Source organism: Schistocerca gregaria, chromosome 9, assembly GCF_023897955.1.
Source record: "Schistocerca gregaria isolate iqSchGreg1 chromosome 9, iqSchGreg1.2, whole genome shotgun sequence".
Lineage (NCBI taxonomy): Eukaryota > Metazoa > Arthropoda > Insecta > Orthoptera > Acrididae > Schistocerca > Schistocerca gregaria.
Window position 1 is genome coordinate 82,936,780 of NC_064928.1, and position 26,781 is coordinate 82,963,560.

The following is a 26,781-nucleotide window of genomic DNA, read 5'->3' on the forward strand; positions in this document are numbered from 1 at the left end:
CTTCTATTCTGTTCTTGTCCAAACTATTTATCGTCCATGTTTCACTTCCATACATGGCTACACTCCATACAAATACTTTCAGAAAAGACTTCCTGACACTTAAATCTATATTCGATGTTAACAAATTTCTCTTCTTCAGAAACGCTTTCCTTGCCATTGCCAGTCTACATTTTATATCCTCTCTACTTCGACCATCATCAGTTATTTTGCTCCCCAAATAGCAAAACTCCTTTACTACTTTAAGTGTCTCATTTCGTAATCTAATTCCCTCAGCATCACCCGACTTAATTCGACTACATTCCATTATCCTCGTTTTGCTTTTGTTGATTTTCATCTTATATACTCCTCTCAAGATATTGTCCATCTGCTTCCCTTTAATGCCCCTCAACTCTTATAACTGCCATCTGGTTTCTGTACAAATTGTAAATAGCCTTTCGCTCCCCGTATTTTACCCCTGCCACCTTTAGAATTTGAAAGACAGTATTCTAGTCAACATTGTCAAAAGCTTTCTCTAAGTCTACAAATGCTAGAAACGTAGGTTTGCCTTTCCTTAATCTTTCTTCTAAGATAAGTCGTAAGGTCAGTATTGCCTCACGTGTTCCAGTATTTCTACGGAATCCAAACTGATCTTCCCCAAGGTCGGCTTCTACTAGTTTTTCCATTCGTCTGTAAAGAATTATAGTTAGTATTTTGCAGCTATGGCTTATTAAACTTATTGTTCGGTAATTTTCACATCTGTCAACACGTGCTTTCTTTGGGATTGGAATTATTATATTCTTCTTGAAGTATGAGGGTATTTCGCCTGTTTCATACATCTTGCTCACCAGATGATAGAGTTTTGTCGGGACTGGCTCTCCCAAGGCCGTCAGTAGTTCCAATGGAATGTTGTCTACTCCCGGGGCCTTGTTTCGACTCAGGTCTTTCAGTGCTCTGTCAAACTCTTCACGCAGTATCGTATCTCCCATTTCATCTTCATTTGCATCCTCTTCCATTTCCATAATATTGTCCTCAAGTACATCGCCGTTGTATAGACCCTCTATATACTCCTTCCACCTTTCTGCTTTCCCTTCTTTGCTTAGAACTGGGTTTCCATCTGAGCTTTTTATGTTCATACAAGTGGTTCTCTTATCTCCAAACGTCTCTTTAATTTTCCTGTAGGCAGTATCTGTCTTACCCCTTGTCAGATAGCCATCCCTGCTTAGGCATTTTGCACTTCCTGTTGCATTTTTATATTTTCTCCTTTCATCAATTAAATTCAGTATTTCTTCTGTTACCCAAGGATTTCTACAAGCCCTCGTCTTTTTACTTACTTGATCCTCTGCTGCCTTCACTACCTCATCCCTCAAAGCTACCATTCTTCTTCTACTGTATTTATTTCCCCAATTCCTAACAATTGTTCCCTTATGCTCTCCCTGAAACTCTGTACAACCTCTGGTTCTTTCAGTTTATCCAGGTCCCATCTCCTTAAATTCCCACCTTTTTGCAGTTTCTTCAGTTTTAGTCTACAGTTCATAACCAATAGATTGTGGTCAGAGTCCACATCTGCCCCTGGAAATGTCTTACAATTTAAAACCTGGTTCGTAAATCTCTGCCTTACGCTCTGGTTAGAGAATGTCAAAAAAATCATGACCAACACTCAATTACAAATCCATGAAGATACTCACGACATCCAAGGAAACCGACTCCGGTCTAGGTACCCGCCACTAAAGACCGAAAAGGCGCTGCACCAAACTAACTTTAAAATTAATGACCGATGGAAAGAGGAATGGGACAGTAGAACAACAGTAAACTGCCACAGTATGCCGTGCATCTTTAGTAAACCAGAAGGATTTGATTGCCCTCGCAAAGTGTGGTCAACTTTTAATCGCATCCCCTGGTGGCACCTGTCGAACCGTGCACGTCAGTGCTGTGCTGTGACTGGAAAATTGGCTAGAGGTGGTGTGTGCCCCTAGACCCACTGCTAATAACTGGTTCGTAACCCATCTGTGCTCTCAACACCTATGCGTGCTGTGGTACCTGTAGGACCTGCCACTGCTGTCATTACAATATGGCAATCCAGGCGCGCGTCTGTGCTGCGTGGATGTTCAGAATCTTCTCTGTGGATGTGAGGATGTTCACGCAATCACTGCTACCAACATCGTTGCACAGTTGGCACGCCGGCCGCGGTGGTCTCGCGGATCTAGGCGCGCAGTCCGGAACCGCTACGGTCGCAGGTTCGAATCCTGCCTCGGGCATGGATGTGTGTGATGTCCTTAGGTTAGTTAGGTTTAAGTAGTTCTAAGTTCTAGGGGACTGATAACCACAGCAGTTGAGTCCCATAGTGCTCAGAGCCATTTGAACCATTTGAACAGTTGGCACAGCACGTAGAACTTGTGTGGCAGTTCTCCAAAAGCATCATCCCATACCTTGTGAAACCACAATCTGACCACTTTCAAGGTCGGTCATTTGCCTGTAGTAAACACGAGTGGGTCGCCGTAGTATGGCTGCCTGCTTGCTTCACACATTTATACCACACTGAACCTCTGATCTCCCACTCAACCCCTTTTACCTCATCCTTCAACATTGCGAAGATGGCGAGATTTCCATTGTCCACTGGCCAGATGGAAGCTTCTATGCAGAGTGGGTCAGAAGCTAGTGTAAGACAACCACATGTGATTGTGCGTGAACGGCGAGTAGATGTAAAAGTGAAAGAGATGCGTCAGAAGATGAAATGAATGACTAATAGTCGCGAAAATTGTTGTCTCAATTGAAGACGTTCCGTAAACGACGCCGCGCGGGGTGGCCGTGCTGTTTAAGGCACCTTGTCACGGTTGGCCACCCATAATATCAGAGAGCATATCATTTATATAAATAAGGAACAGGAGTGGCCCCAACGGTGATCCCTGGGGCACCCCGTACTTCAAAGTATCCAACTCAAACCCCATATCTCAGCCGTTATCAACATTGTGAATAATGACCTTTTGCTGCCTGTTGCTAATGTAAGAGGTGAACCAATTGTGAGCTACTCCCCATATTCTGTAATGGTCCAACGTCTGGAGCAATGCTTTGTGATCAACACAATCAAATGCCTTCATTAAATCAAAAAAATACGCCAAGCGTTCGAAACCTTGCTGGAGAATCTCAGATAATGTGATAGGTATAAACTTCTGAAAATGGCACTAAGTGACTGAAACCTGTTGAGAAATTAAATTTCTTTTATGCAGCTAGTACTGATTATTCCGATGTATACTAATTTTGCGTTTACCTCCTTGTATCGTCAGTGGTGGCTGCCATGCTCTATTGTGTTACAACGTGGTGTCGATTGTGGTATAAGCTGTTTGAGGTTTTCTGCTGTTGTTCATCGTCCTTTCTCATAATTTTTATTATTTGACGTTTTATTGTCAGAGTTGACAGACTGACGGATGTGACAGTTGCCCAAAGGCGCTCCATGTTTCCAGTTGCTATTGTGTTGACGTTATCATTTTGGGTTTTATATATGGCCTTTGGTCAAGTGTCACAACTGTGAATCTGTCAATCGTATTATGGCGTGACAGCGCTGCGTGGGTTTTCAAGTTTACTCCACTCTGCTTTCCCCAGAACGCTTATCCGCCATCCTCTGACTCTTCTTCCACGCCGTCGAGACACCGCTTTCATGGCCTCCCCCATTCAAAAACCTCTTTTCCTTCCAGGATTCGTCCTAACGACATGTCCAAGCCAGGCTACTCTCCACCATTTTATTATTTTTACAATGTCAGCTCCTCTTACGCAGCGATCCAGCTCACTGTTCTGCATCACTGTTATCCTGAACTGCCACGTAGATCTTGCTGCAGAAGTTCAAAGAGAGCTGCTGGTCATCAGTACTTGTTAGGGCCCATGTTCCTCTTCTGTAGGTTAGAACCGGTCTGATCATGAGCTAACATAACACAGAACGTGCACAACTGGTGCAGGTCTGTTGGAAGCAAGGCAAGAGATACAGTCCGGCAGAAAAAAATTATCAACCAAATGGTGTGGGTTATGCTGGAAAGTGATATTAACTTTCTGTAGCACGTATATGTGAGGGGTCTTCTCAAGGAAAGGTGCAAAACAACACTGTTCCTATAACTCCATCTTTATGAAAAGTAATCACCAGAGACCTGACTACAACTATACTTTTCACGAGCCGAAGGATTCCCAGCTCCCAGAATTCCTGTGACTGTGACAGGGGGCATTCAGTTGGTCGCCCGATATGAAGCCGTTCCTCTGAGTTGCTTTTGAAGTCAGAGGGTGACTTGTCTGGGCTGTAGGGCGGATGCTCAAACTGTTCCACTTGACCTTGGCCATCACAGCTTGTGTGACGTCGGGGAGACGTGTGTATGCACGTTATCGTGGAGCAGAATTATTCCCTCTGTGAGCATCCCAGGCCTTCTGCTGTTGACAGACGGAATTAGGCTATAGAGGGTCTCACAATAGACACCGCTGATAAAGGTTTCACTGTACTCGAGGAATTGGCTCTGAGCACTATGGGACTTAACTTCTAAGGTCATCAGTCCCCTAAAACTTAGAACTACTTAAACCTAACTAACCTAAGGACATCACACACATCCATGCCCGAGGCACAATTCGAACCTGCGAGCTTAGCGGTCGCGCGGATTCAGACTGTAGCGCCTGGAACCGCTCGGCCACTCCGGCCAGCTCGAGGAATTCGATCGGCATCGGACCTTGGGAGTAGATAAATATGGTGGGCGTCACCCAGCCTCTCTACGTAATTCCATTTTTTTTTTCCTTTCCTGTCCTAACCGCTTCATCTCAGAGTAGCACTTGCAACCTACGTCCTCAATTATTTGCTTGACGTATTCCAATCTCTGTCTCCCTCTACAGTTTTTGCCCTCTACAGCTCCCTCTAGTACCATGGAAGTAATTCCCTCATGTCTTAGCACATGTCCTATCATCCTGTCCCTTCTCCTTATCAGTGTTTTCCACATATTCTTTTCCTCTCCGATTCTGCGTAGAACGTCCTCATTCCTTACCTTATCAGTCCACCTAATTTTCAAAATTCGTCTATAACACCACATCTCAAATGCTTCGATTCTCTTCTGTTCCGGTTTTCCCACAGTCCATGTTTCACTACCATACAATGCTGTAGTCCAGACGTACATACTCAGATATTTCTTCCTCAAATTAAGGTCGGTATTTGATATTAGTAGACTTCTCTTGGCCAGAAATGCCTTTTTTGCCATAGCAAAGTCTGCTTTTCATGTCCTCCTTGCTCCGTCCGTCATTGGTTATTTTACTGCCTAGGTAGCAGAATTCCTTAACTTCATTGACTTCATGACCATCAATCCTGATGTTAATTTTCTCGCTGTTCTCATTTCTACAGCTTCTCATTACTTCGTCTTTCTCCGATTTGCTCTCAAACCATACTGTGTACTCATTAGACTGTTCATTCCGTTCAGCAGATCATTTAATTCTTCTTCACTTTCGCTCAGGATAGCAATGTCATCAGCGAATCGTATCATTGATAACCTTTCACCTTGTATTTTAATTCCACTCCTGAACCTTTCTTTTATTTCCATCATTGCTTCCTCGATGTACAGATTGAAGAGTAGGGGCGAAAGGCTACAGCCTTGTCTTACACCCTTCTTAATACGAGCACTTCGTTCTTGATCGTCCACTCTTATTATTCCCTCTTGGTTGTTGTACATATTGTATAGGACCCGTCTCTCCCTATAGCTTACCCCTACTTTTTTCAGAATCTCGAACAACTTGCACCATTTTATATTGTCGAACGCTTTTTCCAGGTCGACAAATCCTATGAACGTGTCTTGATTTTTCTTTAGCCTTGCTTCCATTATCAGCCGTAACGTCAGAATTGCCTCTCTCGTGCCTTTACTTTTCCTAAAGCCAAACTGATCGTCACCTAGCGCATTCTCAATTTTCTTTTACATTCTTCTGTATATTATTCTTGTAAGCAGCTTCGATGCATGAGCTGTTAAGCTGATTGTGCGACAATTCTCGCACTTGTCAGCTCTTGCCGTCTTCGGAATTGTGTGCATAATGCTTTTCAGAAAGTCAGATGGTATGTCGCCAGACTCATATATTCTACACACCAACGTGAATAGTCTTTTTGTTGCCACTTCCCCTTATGATTTTAGAAATTCTGATGGAATGTTATCTATCCCTTCTGCCTTATTTGACCGTAAGTCCTCCAAAGCTCTTTTAAATTCCGATTCTAACACTGGATCCCCTATCTCTTCTAAATCGACTCCTGTTTCTTCTCCTATCACATCAGACAAATCTTCACCCTCATAGAGGCTTTCAATGTATTCTTTCCACCTATCTGCTCTCTCCCCTGCATTTATCAGTGGAATTCCCGTTGCACTCTTAATCTTACCACCGTTGCTTTTAATGTCACCAAAGGTTGTTTTGACTTTCCTGTATGCTGAGTCTGTCCTTCCGACAATCATATCTTTTTCGATGTCTTCACATTTTTCCTGTAGCCATTTCGTCTTAGCTTCCCAGCACTTCATATTTATTTCATTTCTCAGCGACTTCTATTACTGTACTCCTGATTTTCCCGGAACATGTTTGTACTTCCTCCTTTCATCAATCAACTGAAGTATTTCTTCTGTTACCCATGGTTTCTTCGCAGCTACCTTCTTTGTACCTATGTTTTCCTTCCCAACTTCTGTGATGGCCCTTTTTAGAGATGTCCATTCCTCTTCAACTGTACTGCCTACTGCGCTATTCCTTATTGCTGTATCTATAGAGTTAGAGAACTTCAAACGTATCTCGTCATTCCTTAGAACTTCCGTATCCCACTTCTTTGCGTATTGATTCGTCCTGACTAATGTCATGAACTTCAGCCTACTCTTCATCACTACTATATTGTGATCTGAGTCTATATCTGCTCCTGGGTACGCCTTACAATCCAGTATCTGATTTCGGAATATCTGTCTGACCATGATGTAATCTAATTGAAATCTTCCCGTATCTCCCGGCCTTTTCCATGTATACCTCCTCCTCTTGTGATTCTTGAACAGGGTATTCGCTAGTACTAGCTGAAACTTGTTACAGGACTCAATTAGTCTTTCTCCTCTTTCATTCCTTGTCCCAAGCCCATATTCTCCTGTAACCTTTTCTTCTACTCCTTCCCCTACAACTGCATTCCAGTCGACCATGACTATTAGATTTTCACCCCCCTTTACATACTGCATTACCCTTTCAATATCCTCATACACTTTCTCTATCTGTTCATCTTCAGCTTGCGACGTTGGCATGTATACCTGAACTATCGTTGTCGGTCTGCTGCCGATTCTGATTAGAACAACCCGGTCACTGAACTGTTCACAGTAACACACCCTCTGCCCTAACTTCCTATTCGTAAGGAATCCTACACCTGTTATACCATTTTCTGCTGCTGTTGATATTACCCGATACTCATCTGACCAGAAATCTTTGTCTTGCTTCCACTTCACTTCACTGACCGCTACTATATCTAGATTGAGCCTTTGCATTTCCCTTTTCAGATTTTCTAGTTTCCCTAGCACGTTCAAGTTTCTGACATTCCACGTGCCGACTCGTAGAACGTTATCCTTTCGTTGATTATTCAATCTTTTTCTCATGGTAACCTCCCCCTTGGCAGTCCCCTCCCGGAGATCCGAATGGGGGACTATTCCGGAATCTTTTGCCAATGGAGAGATCATCATGACACTTCTTCAACTACAGGCCACATGTCCTATGGATACACGTTACGTGCCTATAATGCAGTGGTTTCCATTGCCTTCTGCATCCTCATGTCGTTGATCATTGCTGATTCTTCCGCCTTTAGGGGCATTTTCCCACCCCTAGGACAAGAGAGTGCCCTGAACCTCTATCCACTCCTCCGCCCTCTTTGACAAGGCCGTTGGCAGAATGAGGCTGACTTCTTATGCCGGAAGTCTTCGGCCGCCAATGTTGATTATTTATCAAAAATTCAGTCAGTGGCGGGGATCGAACCCGGGACCGAAGACGCTTTGATTATTAATCAAAGACGCTACCCCTAGACCACGGGTCCAGTCCCAGGTTATTCCATACAAGCATATAAAAATTCCAACCAGTTTGGTAGTTAACACGTTTCGTACCTCTTCAGTGCAATACCACGTGAGTAAAAGTATTCAGACACCTGGCTGAAAATGAATTACACGTTCGTGGGGTCCTCCATCGGTAATGCTAGAATATGGTGTTGCCCTTGACGACAGCTTTGACTCTCGCAGCCATAACTTCAATGAAGTGCTCGAAGGTTTCTTGGGGAATGACAGCCCATCCTTCAGGGAGTGCTACACTCAGAAGTATCGATGTCGATCGGTGAGACCTGCCAAGAAGTCGGCTTCCAAAATATCTCGAAGGTGTTCTATTGGATTCCCGGACAGGGCTCTGTGCAGGCCAGTCCATTACAAGGATGTTATTGTCATGTAATCACTCCGCCACAGGCCGTGCATTATGAACAGATGCTCGATCGTGTTGGAAGATGCAGTCGCCATCCCCGAATCGCTCTACAACAGTGGGAAGCAAGAACATGCTTAAAACATCAATGTAGGCCTGTGCTGTGTTAGAGCCACGCAAAACAAGTGGTGCAAGCCTCTCTGCATGAAAAACACGACAACACTATATCACCATCCCCTCCGAATTTTACTGTTGGCACTGAGCACGCTGGCAGATGACGTTCACTGGACATTCGCTGTACCCACACCCTGCCATCGGATCGCCACATTGTGTACCGTGATTCGTCACTCCACACTTTTTTCCACTGTTCAATCGTCCAATGTTTACGATCCTTACACCAAGCGAGCCGTCGTTTGTCATTTACCGGCATGATGTGTGGCTTATGAGCAGCCGCTCGACCATGAAATCCAAGTTTTATCACCTCCCGCCTAACTGTCATAATACTTCCGGTGGATCCTGATGTAGTTTAGAATTACTGTTAGATGGTTGGATAGATGTGAGCCTATTACACATTACGACCCTCTTCAACTATCGGCGGTCTCTGACAGTCAACAAACGAGGTCGGATGCCTTTGTGCTGAACATGTCCCTTAACGTTTCCACTTCACTGTCACACCGGAAACAGTTGACCTAGGTATGTGTAGGAGTGTGGAAACCTCGCTTACAGCCGGCCGCGTTGACCGTACGGTTCTAGGCGCTTCAGTCCGGAACCGCGTGACTGCTACGGTCGCAGGCTCGAATCCTGCCTCGGGCATGGGTGTGTGTGATGTGCTTAGGTTAGTTAGGTTTAAGTAGTTCTAGGGGACTGATGACCTCAGAAGTTAAGTCCCATAGTGCTCAGAAGCATTTGAACCATTTTGAAGCAACCACCTTGAACAACACGACCACACCGTAACACCAACGCCTCCGAATTTTACTGTTGGTGCTACACAAGCTGGCAGATGACGTTCACCGGGTGTTGGCCAGACCCACCCCCTGATATCGGATAGCAATATTGTGTACCGTGATTCGTTACTCCACACAATCCTTTTCCACTGTTCAATCGTCCAATGTTATGCTCCTACGGCAAGCGAAGTGCCGTTTGGCATTTATCGGTGTGATGTGTGGCTTATGAGCAGCCGCTCGAACATGAAATCCAAGTTCTCTCACCTCGCGCCTAACTGCCATAGTACTTCCGGTGGATCCTGATGCAGTTTGGAATTCCTGTGTGATAGTCTGGATTGATGTCGCCGCGAGTAATTAGCCGAGCGGTCTAAGGCGCTGCAGTCAGGCACTGTACGGCTGGTCCCGGCGGAGGTTCGAGTCCTCCCTCGGGCATGGGTGTGTGTGTTTGTTCTTAGGATAATTTAGGTTAAGTAGTGTGTAAGCTTAGGGACTGATGACCTTAGCAGTTAAGTCCCATAAGATTTCACACATCTTTGAACATCTGATTGATGTCTGCCTATTACACATTACGACCATCTTCAACTGTCGACGGTCTCTGTCAGTCAACAATCACGGTCGTCCTGTACGCTTTTGTACTGATAATGTCCCTTTACGTTTCCACTTCACTGTACAAGGGAAACTGTTGACCTAGGTATGTTTAGGGGTGTGTAAACCTCGCGTACATACGGATGACACAAGTGACACCCAATCACCTGACCACGGTGAGTTCCTCGGAGCACCCCATTCTGCTTTCTCACCATGTCTAATTACAGCTAAGGTCACTGACGTGGAGTACCTGGCAGTAGGTGGCAGCACAATGCACCTAATATCAAAAACGTACGTTTTTGAGGGTGTCCAGATACTTTTGATATATATATATATATATATATATATATATATATATATATATATATATATATATATATATATATGCTTATTTCGTGAGATATTTGGCCCAGTCGCTATCAATGGACCACCCTGTATATATACACTACTGGCCATTAAATTGCTACACCAAGAAGTAATACAGATGACAAACGGGTATTCATTGGACAAATATATTATATTAGAACTGACACGTGATTACATTTTCCACGCAATTTGGGTGAATATATACTGAGAAATCAGTACCCAGAACAATCACCTCTGGCCATAATAACGCCCTTGATACGCCTGGGCATTGAGTCAAACAGAGTTTGGATGGCGTGTGCAGGTACATCTGCCCATGAAGCTTCAACACGATACCACAGTTCATCAAGAGTTGTGACTGGCGTATCGTGACGAGCCAGTTGCTCGTCCACCATTGACCAATGGTGATAGATCTGAAGAATGGGCTGGGCAGGGCAGCAGTCGAACATTTTCTGTATCCAGAAAGGACCGGAAAGGACGTGCAATATGCAGTCGTGCATTATCCTGCTGAAATGTAGGGTTTCGCAGGGATCGAATGAAGGGTAGAGCCACGGGTCGTAGCACATCTGAAATTTAACGTCCACAGTTCAAAGTGCAGTCAATGCGAACAAGAGGTGACCGAGACGTGTAACAAATGGCATCCCATACCATCACGCCGGGTGATACGCCAGTAAGGCGATGACAAATACAGACTTCCAATGTGTGTTCGCCGCGATGTCGCCAAACACGGTTGCGACCATCATGACACTGTAACAGAACCTGGATTCATCCGAAAAAATAAGGATTGGCCATTCATGCACCAAGGTTGGTCGTAGAGTACAGCATCGCAGGCGCTCTTGTCTGTGATGCACCGCAGCCATAGTCTCGGAGCTGATCGTCCACGCTGCTGCAAACGTCAACTAACTGTTTGTGCAGATGGTTGTTGTCTTGCAAACGTCCCCATCTTTTGACTCAGGGATCGAGACGTGGCTGCACGATCCGTTACAGCCATGCGGATAAGATGCCTGTCATCTCGACTGCTAGTGATACGAGGCCGTTGGCATCCAGCACGGCGTTCCGTATTTCCCTCCTGAACCCTCCGATTCCATATTCAGTCAGTGGATCTCGACCAACGCGAGCAGCAATGTCGTGATACGATGAACCGCAATCGCGATAGGCAACAATCCGACCTTTATCAAAGTCGGAAATGTGATGGTTCGCATTTCGCCTTCTTACACGAGGCATCACAACAACGTTTCACCAGGCAACGCCGGTCAACTGCTGTTTGTGTATGAGAAATCGGTTGGAATCTTTCCTCATGTCAGCAGGTTGTAGGTGGCGCCACCGGCGCCAACCTTGTGTGAATACACTGAAAAACTAATCATTTGGATCATATCACAGCATGTTCTTCCAGTCGGGGTGAGAGAGAGAGAGAGGTTGTCCCAGCTATCTTGTCCACCCAAAATATCTCAGGAACAATAACAGCTATTGGAAAACTACTTTCACCGGTGTCAATGTAGGGCTGGGTCCCATGAATGTACATATTTGGAAACATTCTAAAACGAAAGCATATGTATTTTTTAACACAAACTTATGTTTTTTAAATGGACCTCCTACATTTTTTCTTCAGTGGTCCATAGCATGACAAAGCACATACACAATGGCGTTGATTGCATCGCAATATTCCCACTACATCCCGAGATATTGAGACGCGAAGTTGACGCTTAAAACACCCGACATGCGCTGCTAGCGCACGTCCTGAGGCTCAGGCGTGAACCCCATGCTGCCCGTAATCGCGATGTGATTGAAATGTGTAATCACACCTCCATACTTATCAAGAGGTCTGAAACGAATAATACGGTCTGCTGCCATCAACTCTCATAAGCACATAATGGTTTCCCTCTTGCACGTTTTACTTATCTACATACACAATATGAACCAGTACCGATCGGTGTACACCCTTCAGGTTGTCGTATTTATCCTGCACACGCAGCATAAGGTTTATCTAATGCGTTATATGACCCATTGTGCCTGTAGCACAGGGCCTGGCTCTACCTATTCAAGTGTCCAACGTAGTTCCCACTACTGCCACAGTTACCACTTCGCCTTGTTTGTGATTTGCGACCCATGCAAACTCCTATACTCCACCACCCTCCGAGCATCACATTTGTTGTTGTCGTATTTATCCTGCACACGCAGCATAAGGTTTATCTAATGCGTTATATGACCCATTGTGCCTGTAGCACAGGGCCTGGCTCTACCTATTCAAGTGTCCAACGTAGTTCCCACTACTGCCACAGTTACCACTTCGCCTTGTTTATGATTTGCGACCCATGCAAACTCCTATACTCCACCACCCTCCGAGCATCACATTTGTTGTTGTTTTGGCGTGCAGTACACCGCTTGCCAGTGTAGTCGTGCATCAGAGTAATCTAGTGACGGCACGGAGGTATCACACATTGTGAATAAATGTTGTGTTGTGGAATTTATACTGTACAGTATAATGTACACACATGAAGATATGGTAGAAATGTTGCTGATCTATGTAGAATGTACTTTGACGGGAAATACTTTATGAGATTGCTTGTTTGTTGATAGTACTGTTAGCGAACATTATGATTATTAAGTTAATATGTCTGTTTTCTACATACCTGTACTGTACCCTGTTGTTAGGTGGACGAAATGCTGTTCAGGCAGAACGACTGTACAGAAGACGATTCCCTGACAGGCCATCGCCTTCGCGCCGCATGTTTGATCGTCTCACATCTCGTCTACGTGAAACGGGAAGCTTAAATCCAAGACCTCGACAATGTCCTAGAACACGCACAGATGAACGTGCTGAAGTTGCTGTGCTCGCTACCATAGCTGTGAATCCTCAAATCAGCACACGTCAAATTGTATGTGAAGTTAGTGTGTCGAAATAAAGTGCACAGAGTATTCTTAAACGTCATAAATTTCATCCTTACCATGTTCATTTACACCAGTATCTTCATGGAAATAACTTCCGCACGAGGGTAACATTTTTTCGGTGGGCTGAGCAAAAACTTCTGACTAATCCAAATTTTTTTGCAGATGTTCTCTTTACCGACGAGGCATCATTCTCCAACAAAGGAATTGTCAATATGAGGAATATGAATTATTGGTCCACAGACAATCCAAAATGGCTCCGTCAAGTAGAGCATCAACGTCCGTGGAAAGTTAATGTTTCATGTGGGATTACTGGAGATACCATTATCGGATCTTTCTTTATAAATGGCATGCAAAATGGCAGACAATTCTCCAGATTTGTACGAGACAATCTTCCTGTTCTCTTGGACACCGTACCTCTGAACTGGAGAATGGTCATGTGGTATCAGCGTGTCGGATTCCCTGCACATTACGCCTTACCAGCACGACGACTTCTGAACCGTAAGTTCCCTGGTAGGTGGATTGGACGAGGTGGCCCAGTTAGGTGGTCTGCCTGATCTCCGGACCTTACACCGCTGGATTATTTTCTTTGGGGAGCAGTGAAGGATACTGTTTAACAACATGAACCAACAACACCAGAGGACATGAAGCAACGCATTATTGATGCTTGTACAGCCATCAAAGAGGCACAGTAGCACGAAGTAGGGCATCCTTCATCCGCAGAGATGTAAGGTGCAAGGCAAATGCAACACCTTCCATGAAAACCATGACATGATAAGCAAATCCAGTAATATGTCACATAACTCCGAATAAATTAAATTAATCAAAGTAATACGAGTAACGAGTGAGCAAATGGACTAACACAAGAATGCCTAAATGCATGTCGTACCTTCCCACCATGAGACCGACGCAGTTCCGAGGGGAGAAACGAGAACAGAAGCCGTGAGCAGAACCGTGTTAAGCTAGAAGGCCCTACGATAAGGGACGAACTGGACACCCATGTCGCCAGCTGACCACTAGGGCCACACAACCCGCAAGTTTTAGTGTGAGACTTTTTCGCGTCTCAGGTACGTCAAGGACAACCCCCAGCCCATGTTAAAAGCTAGAGCCCTCCAGAAAAACAGTATAGATCTTACGATAACACAAAAAGGGCCACACCACCCGCAACGTTTAGCATGAGACTTTTTCGCGTCTCTGTTACATTAGGACCACCCCCAGCCCATGTTAAAAGACAGAGCCCTCCAGAAGAACAGTGTAGGTCTTACGATAACGCTAAAAGGACCACACCAGCTGCTGGTTTTAGCGTGAGACTTTTTCGCGTCTCTGTTACGTTGCAAACTTTAAAAACATTGCCCCACCAAGAAAAGTATAACTTTTTCATTGGATAGACAGAATTTTTGTAGGCGGAGCTTAAGGTTAACATTGAGACCCTGATGGGTCAGATGAAAACACAGCCAGATAGTTTTTTTTTTAACCACCTTCGGTAAATAGTAGTAAGGAGAAGTTAGGCTAAGTTAGTTAGTTCCTAGATGACGAGCTGGATGGCTGCTTCGCCGGCCACCGCCCCCTGACGAACACCGACAAGGTAATGAACACACCCGGTACCGCATTTTTGAGCGCATAAGGCTTCACTCAGAACTGCAGAAGTGTCATGTGTTACACCCTCTTTCTGAGTAATACTAGTGTCGATCGTAAATTAAAGCTCATGGTGTTCACATTTGCCACTTGAAGTAAAAATCTGAAACGCGATGATTTCTCTGTTATCTAATTATTGAGAAGCCACATCAACCACTGTAATTTACGACAAGTCAGATAAGTAATTAAAGACAATTGAGGGTCACTGTAGACCATTTTGATAGTAATCTCTTTTGTCAAACTTAATTTAAACCTATATCATAGATGTGATATGGCATAGGTCATCCTTTGATCCATTGTAGAACTTGGAAACCCATTCACGGAATATTCGTTCACATTTTTGTTGAACGCTGTTGGTTATTACCATCCTGTATTGAAACATTTCCTTTTATCAATAGTGCAATTTATAAACAATGTTTTGTGAGTAGAATAAAATTTCCAATGGTAAACTGAACTGCTTTTTCGACGTTATTTTACCAGCTAACTAAAAATAGGAAAGCCTTGAACCCCTTCCACTAAATTTAGTTAATATTAAGATTCTTTTACAGGGAGTGCAGTGGAGCTGACGCTGAGATCATTTAGTATTTGGTTATATCATCGCTAGTATCACTGAACTCTTCTGAATTCTACATGTCATGTGTAGGCTGGCGTCTCCTTACCAGCAACAGGTCCCAGGTTCAAACTAGTCAATTCCCTAAAAAACACGCTCACAGCGTCGTTGCGCGAAAGTGGTAGGGAGACACGATAAAGAACAAACAGACACCATCATGAATGTTTAGAAAGTGACCCTATGTATGCAAGCCAATGGGCATCACTTTGAGCACGAGATGTGAACGCTATGTTTAGTATGTAGTGCTGGTATCACAGTGGAAGTTTCTACAAAGGGCCATTTTACCCAGTGATGTTAAGAAACATTTGTTTGCAACAATTTGTCATTTAACGCATTAGATAAACATAACATTGATAATACGTGATCATAAAACTAATTGGTTAAACATGTTTATATTCATCTTCTATGTCCTACCTGAACTTCCCAAATCAAAACATTTTTATCTAAACAACGGTAAAACTTTTAGTCCACTTGCTCGTTTCACTAAAACCATATACATGAATTTTACTATTACGAGTGAATGATTAACTGTCACTTGCACAAGATCTACAGTAAAGTAAAGTTTTAACGTTGAACGGCATTACTTTTTTAGTAACGGATTAACGATCAGCGAAGTTAATTTTGTGACTAACGTTGCGGTACACAGATATGTCACAGAACCGCATCACCCCTAGCCTGGAATGTACGACGTTAATGCAGGATGGCAGCAGACCGTATTATTCGTTTCGGACCTCTTGATAAGTATGGAAGTGTGATTACGCATGTCAATCACATCGCCAGTATGGGCAGCATGGGGTTCACGCCTGAGCCTCAGGACGTGCGCTAGCAGCGCATGTCGGGTGTTTCAAGCGTCAACTTCGCGTCTCAATATCTCGGGATGTAATGGGAATATTGCGATGCAATCAACGCCATTGTGTATGTGCTTTGTCATGCTATGGATTGCTAAAGAAAAAATATAGGAGGTCTATTTCAAAAACCATAAGTTTGTGTTAAAAAACACATATGGTTTCGTTTTAGAATGTTTCCAAATATGTACATTCATGGGCCCAAGCCCTACATTGATACCGGTGAAAGTAGTCTTCCAATAGCTGTTATTGTTCCAGAGGTATTTTGGGTGGACAAGATAGCTGGGACACCCTGTATATATATATATATATATATATATATATATATATATATATATATATATATATAGAGTGTTTCAAAAATGACCGGTATATTTGAAACGGCAATATAAACTAAACGAGCAACGATAGAAATACACCGTTTGTTGCAATATGCTTGGGACAACAATACATTTTCAGGCAGACAAACTTTCGAAATTACAGTAGTTACAATTGTCAACAACAGATGGCGCTGCGGTCTGGGAAACTCTATAGTACGATATTTTCCACATATCCACCATGCGTAGCAATAACATGGCGTAGTCTCTGAATGAAATTACCCGATCGATACCTTTGACAACTTGTCTGGCGGAATGGCTTCACATGCAGATGAGATGTACTACTTCAGCTGTTCAATTGTTTCTGGATTCTGGTGGTACACCTGGTCTTTCAAGTGTCCCCACAGAAAGAAGTCACAGTGGTTCATGTCTGGCGAATAGGGAGGCCAATCCACGCCATCTCCTGTATGTTTCGCATAGCCCAAAGCAATCACACGATCATCGAAATATTCATTCAGGAAATTAAAGACGTCGGCCGAGCGATGTGGCCGGGCACCATCTTGCATAAACGACGAGGTATTCGCAGTGTCGTCTAAGGCAGTTTCTACCGCCAGAAATTCACGAAGAATGTCCAGATAGCGTGATGGAGTAATCGTTTCGGATCTGAAAAATGGGCCAATGATTCCTTTGGAAGAAATGGCGGCCCAGACCAGTACTTTTTGAGGACACAGGGACGATGGGACTGCAACATGGGGCTTTTAGGTTCCCCATAAGCGCCAGTTCTGTTTATTGACGAAGCCGTCCAGGTAAAAATAAGCTTTGTCAGTAAACCAAATGCTGCCCACATGCATATCGCCGTCATCAATCCTGTGCACTATATCGTTAGTGAATGTCTCTCGTGCAGCAATGGTAGCGGCGCTGAGGGGTTGCCGCGTTTGAATTTTGTACGGATAGAAGTGTAAACTCTGGCGCATGAGACGATACGTGGACGTTGGCGTCATTTGGACCGCAGCTGCAACACGGCGAACGGAAACCCGAGGCCGCTGTTGGATCACCTGCTGCACTAGCTGCGCGTTGCCCTCTGTGGTTGCCGTACGCGGTCGCGCTACCTTTCCAGCACGTTCATCCGTTACGTTCCCAGTCCATTGAAATTTTTCAAACAGATCCTTTATTGTATCGCTTTTCGGTCCTTTGGTTACATTAAACCTCCATTGAAAACTTCGTCTTGTTGCAACAACACTGTGTTCTCGGCGGTGGAATTCCAACACCAGAAAAATCCTCTGTTCTAAGGAATAAACTATGTTGTCCACAGCACACTTGCACGTTGTGAACAGCACACGCTTACAGCAGAAAGACGACGTACAGAATGGCGCACCCACAGACTGCGTTGTCTTCTATATCTTTCACATCACTTGCAGCGCCATCTCTTGTTGAAAATTATAACTACTGTAATTTCGAAAGTTTGTCCGCCTGAAAATGTACTGTTGTCCCAAGCATATTGCAACAAACGGCGTATTTCTATCGCTGCTCGTTTAGTTTTTATTGCCGTTTCAAATATACCGGTCATTTTTGAAACACCCTATATATATATATATATATATATATATATATATATATATATGTCTTCCCTGATGTCCTTGACTGCACCAATACCACTGTCCTGCCACTTGCTCCTCAGAATTGAACACTCCTATCACAGCCTAAGACATGAAACTCATCCTCCAAATGCTACACCACCTCTATTCACAATTGCATCATTAATTTTTAAATAGTGTTTGTATCTTTGTGCCACGAATGCACAGTGTTGCACCAGAAAGTAAGGGGTCTGGCTGGATTGCAGGGACGCTGGACAGCCGTGGCCTGAAGCCAGCCAAGCGCGCCATGGAGTCTGTCGGCCTGGAACTGGAGGCTCCAGCACCACTGGGAGGGGGCGCGGTGCCCGCGCAGTCGTCGTGGTCTGCGGTGATGGGCCGCACGCGGCGCCTGCTCGCCTACGAGACGCTGTTCGGCGTCGGCGTCTACTGGGACCTCCACAACCGCTCCGTCAACACCATCATGCTGGGGCGGCCCGCCGCCAAGTCCCCGTTGCCCTCGTGAGTCGCCAGCCTGCACCCTTTGTCCTCTTCCTGACAGCGTGTCGCTTCATCTTCTTCTGGTGGGCTCGCTCATACACTGCGGACATCACTTAAATGCCTGTAAATTATCCCACTGTGACGCAGAAATTCTGAATCAGGCTCCAAGGGGCCTACAATCGTCCTCTCCAACGGTCCAAAAGCGTGACTCTAAGGTTCACGCGAGTAGAAAGGTGGGTTACTGACGTCACTTTGGCACCAAATTTCATGTGGAAAAAAGGCTAATGCTCAGAGGTTCACACGAGTAGAAACGTGGGTTACTGTCACCACACCGGCACCAAATTTCATGTGGAAAAAAGGCCAGTGCTCTGAGGTTCACACGAGTAGAAAGGTGGTTTAGTGACGTCACACTTGACCAAATTTCATGTGGACAAAAAGCCATTGCTCTGAGGTTCACACGAGTAGAAAGGTGGTTTAGTGACGTCACACGTGACCAAATTTCATGTGGAAAAAAAGCCAGTACTCTGAGGTTCACACGAGTAGAAAGATGGTTTAGTGACGTCCCACTGGCACCAAATTTCATGCGGAAAAAAGGCCATTGCTCTGATGTTCACACGAATTCAAAGGTGTGTTTCTGACGTCAAAGTGGCACCAAATTTCATATGGAAAAAAGGCCAGCGCTCTGAGGATCACACAATTTGGGGTACTGAGGAGACACTGGCATCAAATTTGATGTGGAAAAAAGGCCAGTGCTCTGAGGTTCACACGAGTAGAAAGGTGGGTTACTGACGTCACACTGGCACAAGAACTTCATGTGGAAAAAAGGACAGTGCTCTGAGGTTCACACGAGTAGAAAGGTGGTTTAGTGACGTAACACTTGACCAAATTTCATGTGGAAAAAAGGCCAGTACTCTGAGGATCACACGACTAGAAAGGTGGGCTAGTGACGTCACACTGGCACCAAATTTCATGCGGAAAAAAGGCCAATGCTCTGACGTTCACACGAGTTCAAAGGTGGGTCACTGACGTCAAAGTGGCACCAAATTTCATGTGGAAAAAAGGCCATGGCTCTAAAGTTCACACGAGTTCAAAGGTGGGTTACTGACGTCAAACTGTCACCAAATTTCATATGGAAGAAAGGCCAGTGCTCTGGGGTTCACACAAGGTGGGTTACTGAGGATACACTGGCACCAAATTTCATGTGGGAAAAACTCCAGTGCTCTGAGGTTCACACGAGTTGAAAGGTGGGTTACTGACGTCACACCAGCACCAAATTTAATGTGGAAAAAAGGCCAGTGCTCTGAGGTTCACGCGAGTAGAAAGGTGGGCTACTGACGTCACACTGGCACCAAATTTCATGTGTAAAAATTACCAGTGTTCTGTGGTTCACACAAGTACAAAGGTGGGTTACTAACGTCACACTGGCACCAAATGTCATGTGAAAAAAAGGCCATTGCGCTGAAGTTCACACGAGTTCAAAGGTGGGTTACTGACGTCAAACTGGCACCAAATTTCATATGGAAAAAAGGCCAGCGGTCTGAGGTTCACACAAGGTGGGTTACTGAGGATACACTGGCACCAAATTTCATGTGGGAAAAAAAGCCATTGCTCTGAGGTTCACACGAGTAGAAAGGTGGTTTAGTGACGTCACACTTGACCAAATTTCATGTGGGAAAAAAGCCATTGCTCTGAGGTTCACACGAGTAGAAAGGTGGTTTAGTGACGTCACACTTGACCAAATTTCATGTGGAAAGAAGCCAGTGCTCTGAGGTTCACACGAGTAGAAAGGTGGGTTACTGACGTCACACCGGCACCAAATTTCACCATTAATCCGCCGAGTGTCAACGTGAATGTGGTCACACGCAAGGTCGTCACAACCCCACACCACCTACTCCTTGCCTAATGTCAATCTCTCTTGACACCTCTGCGACAGATGTCAGAACCGTGAGCCCAGTGATGAAATCACGCCGAGGAAAACATTTACAGACACACCACCGACCTTAATCGACACAAAAGGGGCCTCAGGAGGCGGCATAGAGGGTGTCAGTGAAACGGCCTCTTCCCTTTGAGCGTTCATGTACACACAACTCGTAGTCGAAAACGACAGTTTGCTCTGCACTGCGAAACATACAAATAACACCTTTCTTGACAACCTTGCACACCGATGACACTTCTCTAAGGACGTTATTCGCTGCAATCTCAGCGAGCGTGATCTGACTTCTTTGGAGTGGAGCGCGACCGCAATTTTTGTTCTGGTATACAGGGTGAGTCAGGAAGATATGAAAATATTTTACTATGTTATCCTACATGTAAAACTAAAGACAAAAGCTCATATAAAAATAGGCCCGCAAATGTTTAGTTACGGGGTAAGGCTAATAAAAGATTTTGCCTCAAATTTAGCAACTCCGCTAATATGAAGCCATCGCGAAACCGTACGATGTAAAACTAAAGCACAATTTCCATTTATTTTGTTGTTGTTGGTCTGTTCAATCTAATAAAATATCTCCCCGACGCATATCTGCAGTAGTTTTCCAGAACATCCAGAGAAGCAAAGTTTATTATGCAAGTAAATCTGTTTACTTTCCATTAAGAATGTGGAAACGTTTATGTCATTGTTGGCAACCGTTAGTGAGTTGTTTCAATCGTTTCCTAACCTCGAAACGAGTTAGTTTTCTGTATTGTCCAGTGAAAGAACATAACAACAGTGTATTTAAGTGAAACCATACAGTAACAGTTGTAGTTTGTAGTTTCTTTATGAAACAGGGATGCCTTTCAAATTTACGACAGAGGAATACGCCGATATGGTGTTTATTTATGGCAAATGTGATGGTAATCCTAGGCTGCAGTTAACGAATATCGCGTACGTTATCCAACTCGGAGGACTTCGAATGCACGAACCGTTACTGGAGTATTTCGAAGTTACGGGAACGTTCATAATTAATACGTGCGCTCGAGACATGAAGACGATGACGAGGATATTATGGATGCTGTTCAACGTAGCCCGGGTACCAGCACACGACGTATGTCTCAATGACTAGGCATTTCGCAATCTAAGGTATGGCGTACACTGAAGTACAGTCATTTCTGTCCTTACCACAAACAAAAAGTGCATCATTTACTTCCGGGAGATCCTGGCCTTCACTTGGAGTTGTGCAGCTGGTTAAATATTAATCGGCAGTAACACAAATACGTTTCAGTTACTGATGAGCCACAGTTTACTCGAAATGGTATAAACAGTTTACATAACGAACACATATGGTCTGAAGCAAACCCACATGCAACAGTGCAACGCAATTTCCAGCAAAGATTTAACATAAATGTGTGGTGTGGTATAAGCAACCCACACTTTCCCCAGGACGTGTAATTGGCGAGACGTACTCAAGAAGAAATGCTCCGTTTGCTCGAAACTGTTACACTTTCTACGCAATTGTAAATGTATTTTCAACATGACGGCGGCCTCCAAATTTCACCAATGCCGCTACTACACATTTAAATGAACATTTTCCCCAGAAATATATTGGTCGTATAGATACACGTCTGTGGCCACCCAGATCGCCCGATTTAGCACCAATGGATTTTTGTGTTTGGGTGTGAATGAAAGGCATGGGTTATGACGGCAAAGTCAATACACGAGAGACATTACTTGCTCGCATTACGTAAGCAATAGACGAAATTAAGAACATCCCTGTGAAACTGAAACGAGCAACAGAATCTGTTCGTACGCGTGCAGCTAAATGCATTGAACTCGGTGGAGACATTTTAAAATATTTATTGTGAATGCATTGTACACTGTACAACTTCCTTAACACCGAGCTTTGTTCTTTCCGGTTTAACATGAATTCACGTGAGTTGTGGCAGTGATAAAAACAGATTATCTGACACATTCATACAGTTTCAGTTAACGTTATTACCATCATTTTTCCAAAATTAAATTCTCTACAACATCTGTTGAAAACTGTGCCATTGTATGGAATTTATGAAACAAATTAGGCCAAGTAGTTAATAAATCAAAAATTTTGATTCTCTGGATGTTCTGGAAAACTACTGCATATACACGCCTGGGACATGTTTCATTAGATTCATCAGACCAACAACAGCAAAATAAATGGAAATCGTGCTTTACTTTAACGTCGTACAGTTTTACGATGGTTTCATATTAGCACAGTTGCTAAATTTCGCCGGCCACTGTGGCCGAGTGATTCTAGGCACTTCAGTCCGGAACCGCGCTGCTGCTACGGTCGCAGGTCCGATCCTACCACGGTCATGTATGTGTGTGCTTTCTTTAAGTCAGTTATGTTTAAGTAGTTGTAAGACTAGGTGAGAGATGACCTCAGATGTTAAGTCCCATAGTGCTTAGAGCCATTTGAACCATTTGATTAACTCTGTAACTAAACATTTGCGGAATTATGTTTATATGAACTTTCTCTTTACTTTTACTTGTAGGATAAAACATTAAAACATTTAGATATCTTCTTGAATCGCCCTATATAGGGTGGAAACACTAGAGACCGTTCAAAATCATTTGACGAAATTTAAAGTCATCCGAGGCAGCAAAATCTATGCTTTGTCAGTCGCCCTGTTTGGCGCTCTGCTGTAGCATGTTCATTGGGAATTTTCCGCGAAGTGTGTTTTTTTTCTTAATGGCAGTCTCTTGATGCTCTCGCATCTTCTGGCACCTTTAATTTCATCGATGAACTCCTGTATCGATCTTCCTGTCTGTCTCTCCCTCTCCCCCCCCTCTCCTCCCTCCCCCCTCCCCCCAAGTAAATTCCATCAGAGTACTGACAATATAAAGCAGTGCAAGATGTTAGAAATCTTCAGAAAAATTTGAGTGAGCTATATTGAAAGACGGATAATATACAATACGCACAACAACCAACAGGAAGCAATAGGAGCAAATGACCCAGAAGCAAATAGTCGTATTATGATGTACGGTTTCGCCCCTTCTGTTCAATCTACACATCGATGAAGGAATGACACTAGCAAAGGAAATGTTCAAGACTGGGATTAAAATTCAGGAAGAAAGAATATCGATGATAAGATTCACTGATCACATTGCTATCCATAGTGACCGTGGAGAAGAATTACAGGAGCTGTTGAAAAGAATGAAGAGTCTACTGAGTGGAAAATGTAGATTGAGGGTAGACCAGAAAATAACAAAAGTAATTAGAAGCAGCAGAAACGATAGTAGCGAGAATCTTAGCATGAAAATCGAGAACCACGAAGTAGACGGTTTCTGCTACTTTGGAGGCAACATTTGACGGACGAGGCAAGGAGACATGAAAGGCAGATCAGCACACAGGGCATCCCCTGTCAAGAGGAGAATGCTGGTGTCAAACACCGTCCTTAAGCTGAGGAACAATATCTGAGAATGTATGTTTAGTGCACAGGACTCTGTGAAAGTGAATACCCGCCAAGGAAGCCGAGAGCGGTAATGCGCTGCTTCCTGGACTCAGGTAGGCGCGCCAGCTCCCGATCGAATCAGCCCGGCGGATTAACGACGAGGACTGGTATGCCGGCCAGCATGGATGTGGTTTTTAGGCGGTTTTCCACATTCCGATAAGTGAATACAGGGCTGGTTCCCACGTTCTGACAAAGTTACACGACTCACAGACATTTGAAGACGTTTGCAGTCTTTCATGGCTTACGCTAGACGCAGACAGCTGGGGTACACCACTTACGTCCCGGGGGTTGGGGGTGGCATCAGGAAGGGCATCCAACCATCCTCTGCAACGACCAAATCCGTAATAACACGGCCGAACCCGCGTTGAAGCGGGACAAAGGCCCAAAGAAAACTGTGTGAAAGTGAATCATGGACTATAGGAAAACCTTAACAGAAGAGAATCGAAGTCTTTGAGGGGTGGTGCTATAGATGGCTGTAGAACGTTTGGTGGACTGATAAGAAGCGAAGAGGTTCTCTGAGTAATCAGTGAAGAAAGCAACATATGGAAAAGTCTGAAAAAAAGAAGGAACAGCATGACAGGACAAGTGAGTAACTTCCATAGCACTAGGGGAAGCTGTAGAGTGTGAAAACAGTAGGGGAAGACAGAGATCGGAATTCATCCAACAAATGGTTGAGTATGTAGGGTGTAAGTGCTGCTCTCATACGAAGAAGTTGGTACAAAAAAATTCGTGGCCGACCCATAGAATCGCTCAATAGACTGAAGCAGGTACAGCTAACGTAAAAATCTGTTTGGAGAATGCTCATCGTCTCTCCTGCTCATCTAAGCACTTCTTTGTTTCAGAGACTGCCCGTTCTTGCTATGCTGAGTATTAAATTCCACCAGCACACATCTAAACGTGGCTGTTTTCTTTTTGATCCCACCCCTCACCACCCTCCCCCCTTACAGCTTTTCGATATAGACCATAGTACACGGAAGACTCTAGTGGGCTGAATCATCTACCAGTGGACGGAGAATGGTAATCATAATGACCACGACAGCGATGACAGAGGAGAAGCTCTGGATTATGTATAAAATTACCCTTTATTCAAATTTTCTGCTCCTAGTTTCGCAAATAAATATCGTGGCTAGGCAGGTTCTGATCAGGTGTGAATATAATCCAGCCATCAGTTTAATCAGTCGTCGTTGCAGAATACTGACATGAATTATTGGCAGAAGTATAGAAACACTAGTAGGCACTGTCCTTGAGCGAGGTCGGTTTGGATTCTGAAGAACTGTAGGAGCAGGTGAGGCAATACTAACCCTACTGACTGATGAAAGACAGGCTTGCATTTACAGCATTTAGAGAAAGCCTTTGACAGTTTTGACTGGAACAGATCGTTAAAATCAAAGAAGTCAGTTGGATGCGTTGGAATTACACTCCTGGAAATTGAAATAAGAACACCGTGAATTCATTGTCCCAGGAAGGGGAAACTTTATTGACACATTCCTGAGGTCAGATACATCACATGATCACACTGACAGAACCACAGGCACACAGACACAGGCAACAGAGCATGCACAATGTCGCCACTAGTACAGTGTATATCCACCTTTCGCAGCAATGCAGGCTGCTATTTTCCCATGGAGACGATCGTAGAGATGCTGGATGTAGTCCTGTGGAACGGCTTGCCATGCCATTTCCACCTGGCGCCTCAGTTGGACCAGCGTTCGTGCTGGACGTGCAGACCGCGTGAGACGACGCTTCATCCAGTCCCAAACATGCTCAATGGGGGACAGATCCGGAGATCTTGCTGGCCATGGTAGTTGACTTACACCTTCTAGAGCACGTTGGGTGGCACAGGATACATGCGGACGTGCATTGTCCTGTTGGAACAGCAAGTTCCCTTGCCGGTCTAGGAATGGTAGAACGATGGGTTCGATGACAGTTTGGATGTACCGTGCACTATTCAGTGCCCCCTCGACGATCACCAGAGGTGTACGGCCAGTGTAGGAGATCGCTCCCCACACCATGATGCCGGGTGTTGGCCCTGTGTGCCTCGGTCGTATGCAGTCCTGATTGTGGCGCTCACCTGCACGGCGCCAAACACGCTTACGACCATCATTGGCGTGCATCCGTGAGTCGCTGCGGTCCGGTCCCAGGTCGACGGGCACGTGCACCTTCCGCCGACCACTGGCGACAACATCGATGTACTGTGGAGACCTCACGCCCCACATGTTGAGCAATTCGGCGGTACGTCCACCCGGCCTCCCGCATGCCCATTGTACGCCCTCGCTCAAAGTCCGTCAACTGCACATACGGTTCACGTCCACGCTGTCGCGGCATGCTACCAGTGTTAAAGACTGCGATGGAGCTCCGTATGCCACGGCAAACTGGCTGACACTGACGGCGGCGGTGCACAAATGCTGCGCAGCTAGCGCCATTCGACGGCCAACACCGCGCTTCCTGGTGTGTCCGCTGTGCCGTGCGTGTGATCATTGCTTGTACAGCCCTCTCGCAGTGTCCGGAGCAAGTATGGTGGGTCTGACACACCGGTGTCAATGTGTTCTTTTTTGCATTTCCAGGAGTGTATATGGGATGGGATCATGCGTTAGCTGACAAAACAATCTATGCATCAACTAAACGGGGGACATCTCGATGCGTGACGCTTGGAACTCCAGAGCAAGGCAATACTCGGCACAAAAAGCAAGCATCTTCTAAGCGAATATTTGAAACATTTTCTCCATGATTTATCACTTGAAA

The 26,781-nt window shown here is 44.7% G+C and overlaps 1 protein-coding gene across 1 annotated transcript in view; it reads left to right on the plus strand.

Annotated features, from left to right (window-relative positions):
• LOC126291441 (endothelin-converting enzyme homolog) overlaps nt 1-26,781 on the plus strand; it is a 278,593-nt gene that overhangs the window by 48,422 nt on the left and 203,390 nt on the right. The window contains exon 7 of the mRNA XM_049984955.1: nt 18,405-18,657. Coding sequence (XP_049840912.1) covers nt 18,405-18,657 — 253 coding nt within the window. The remainder of the gene's footprint in view (nt 1-18,404; nt 18,658-26,781) is intronic.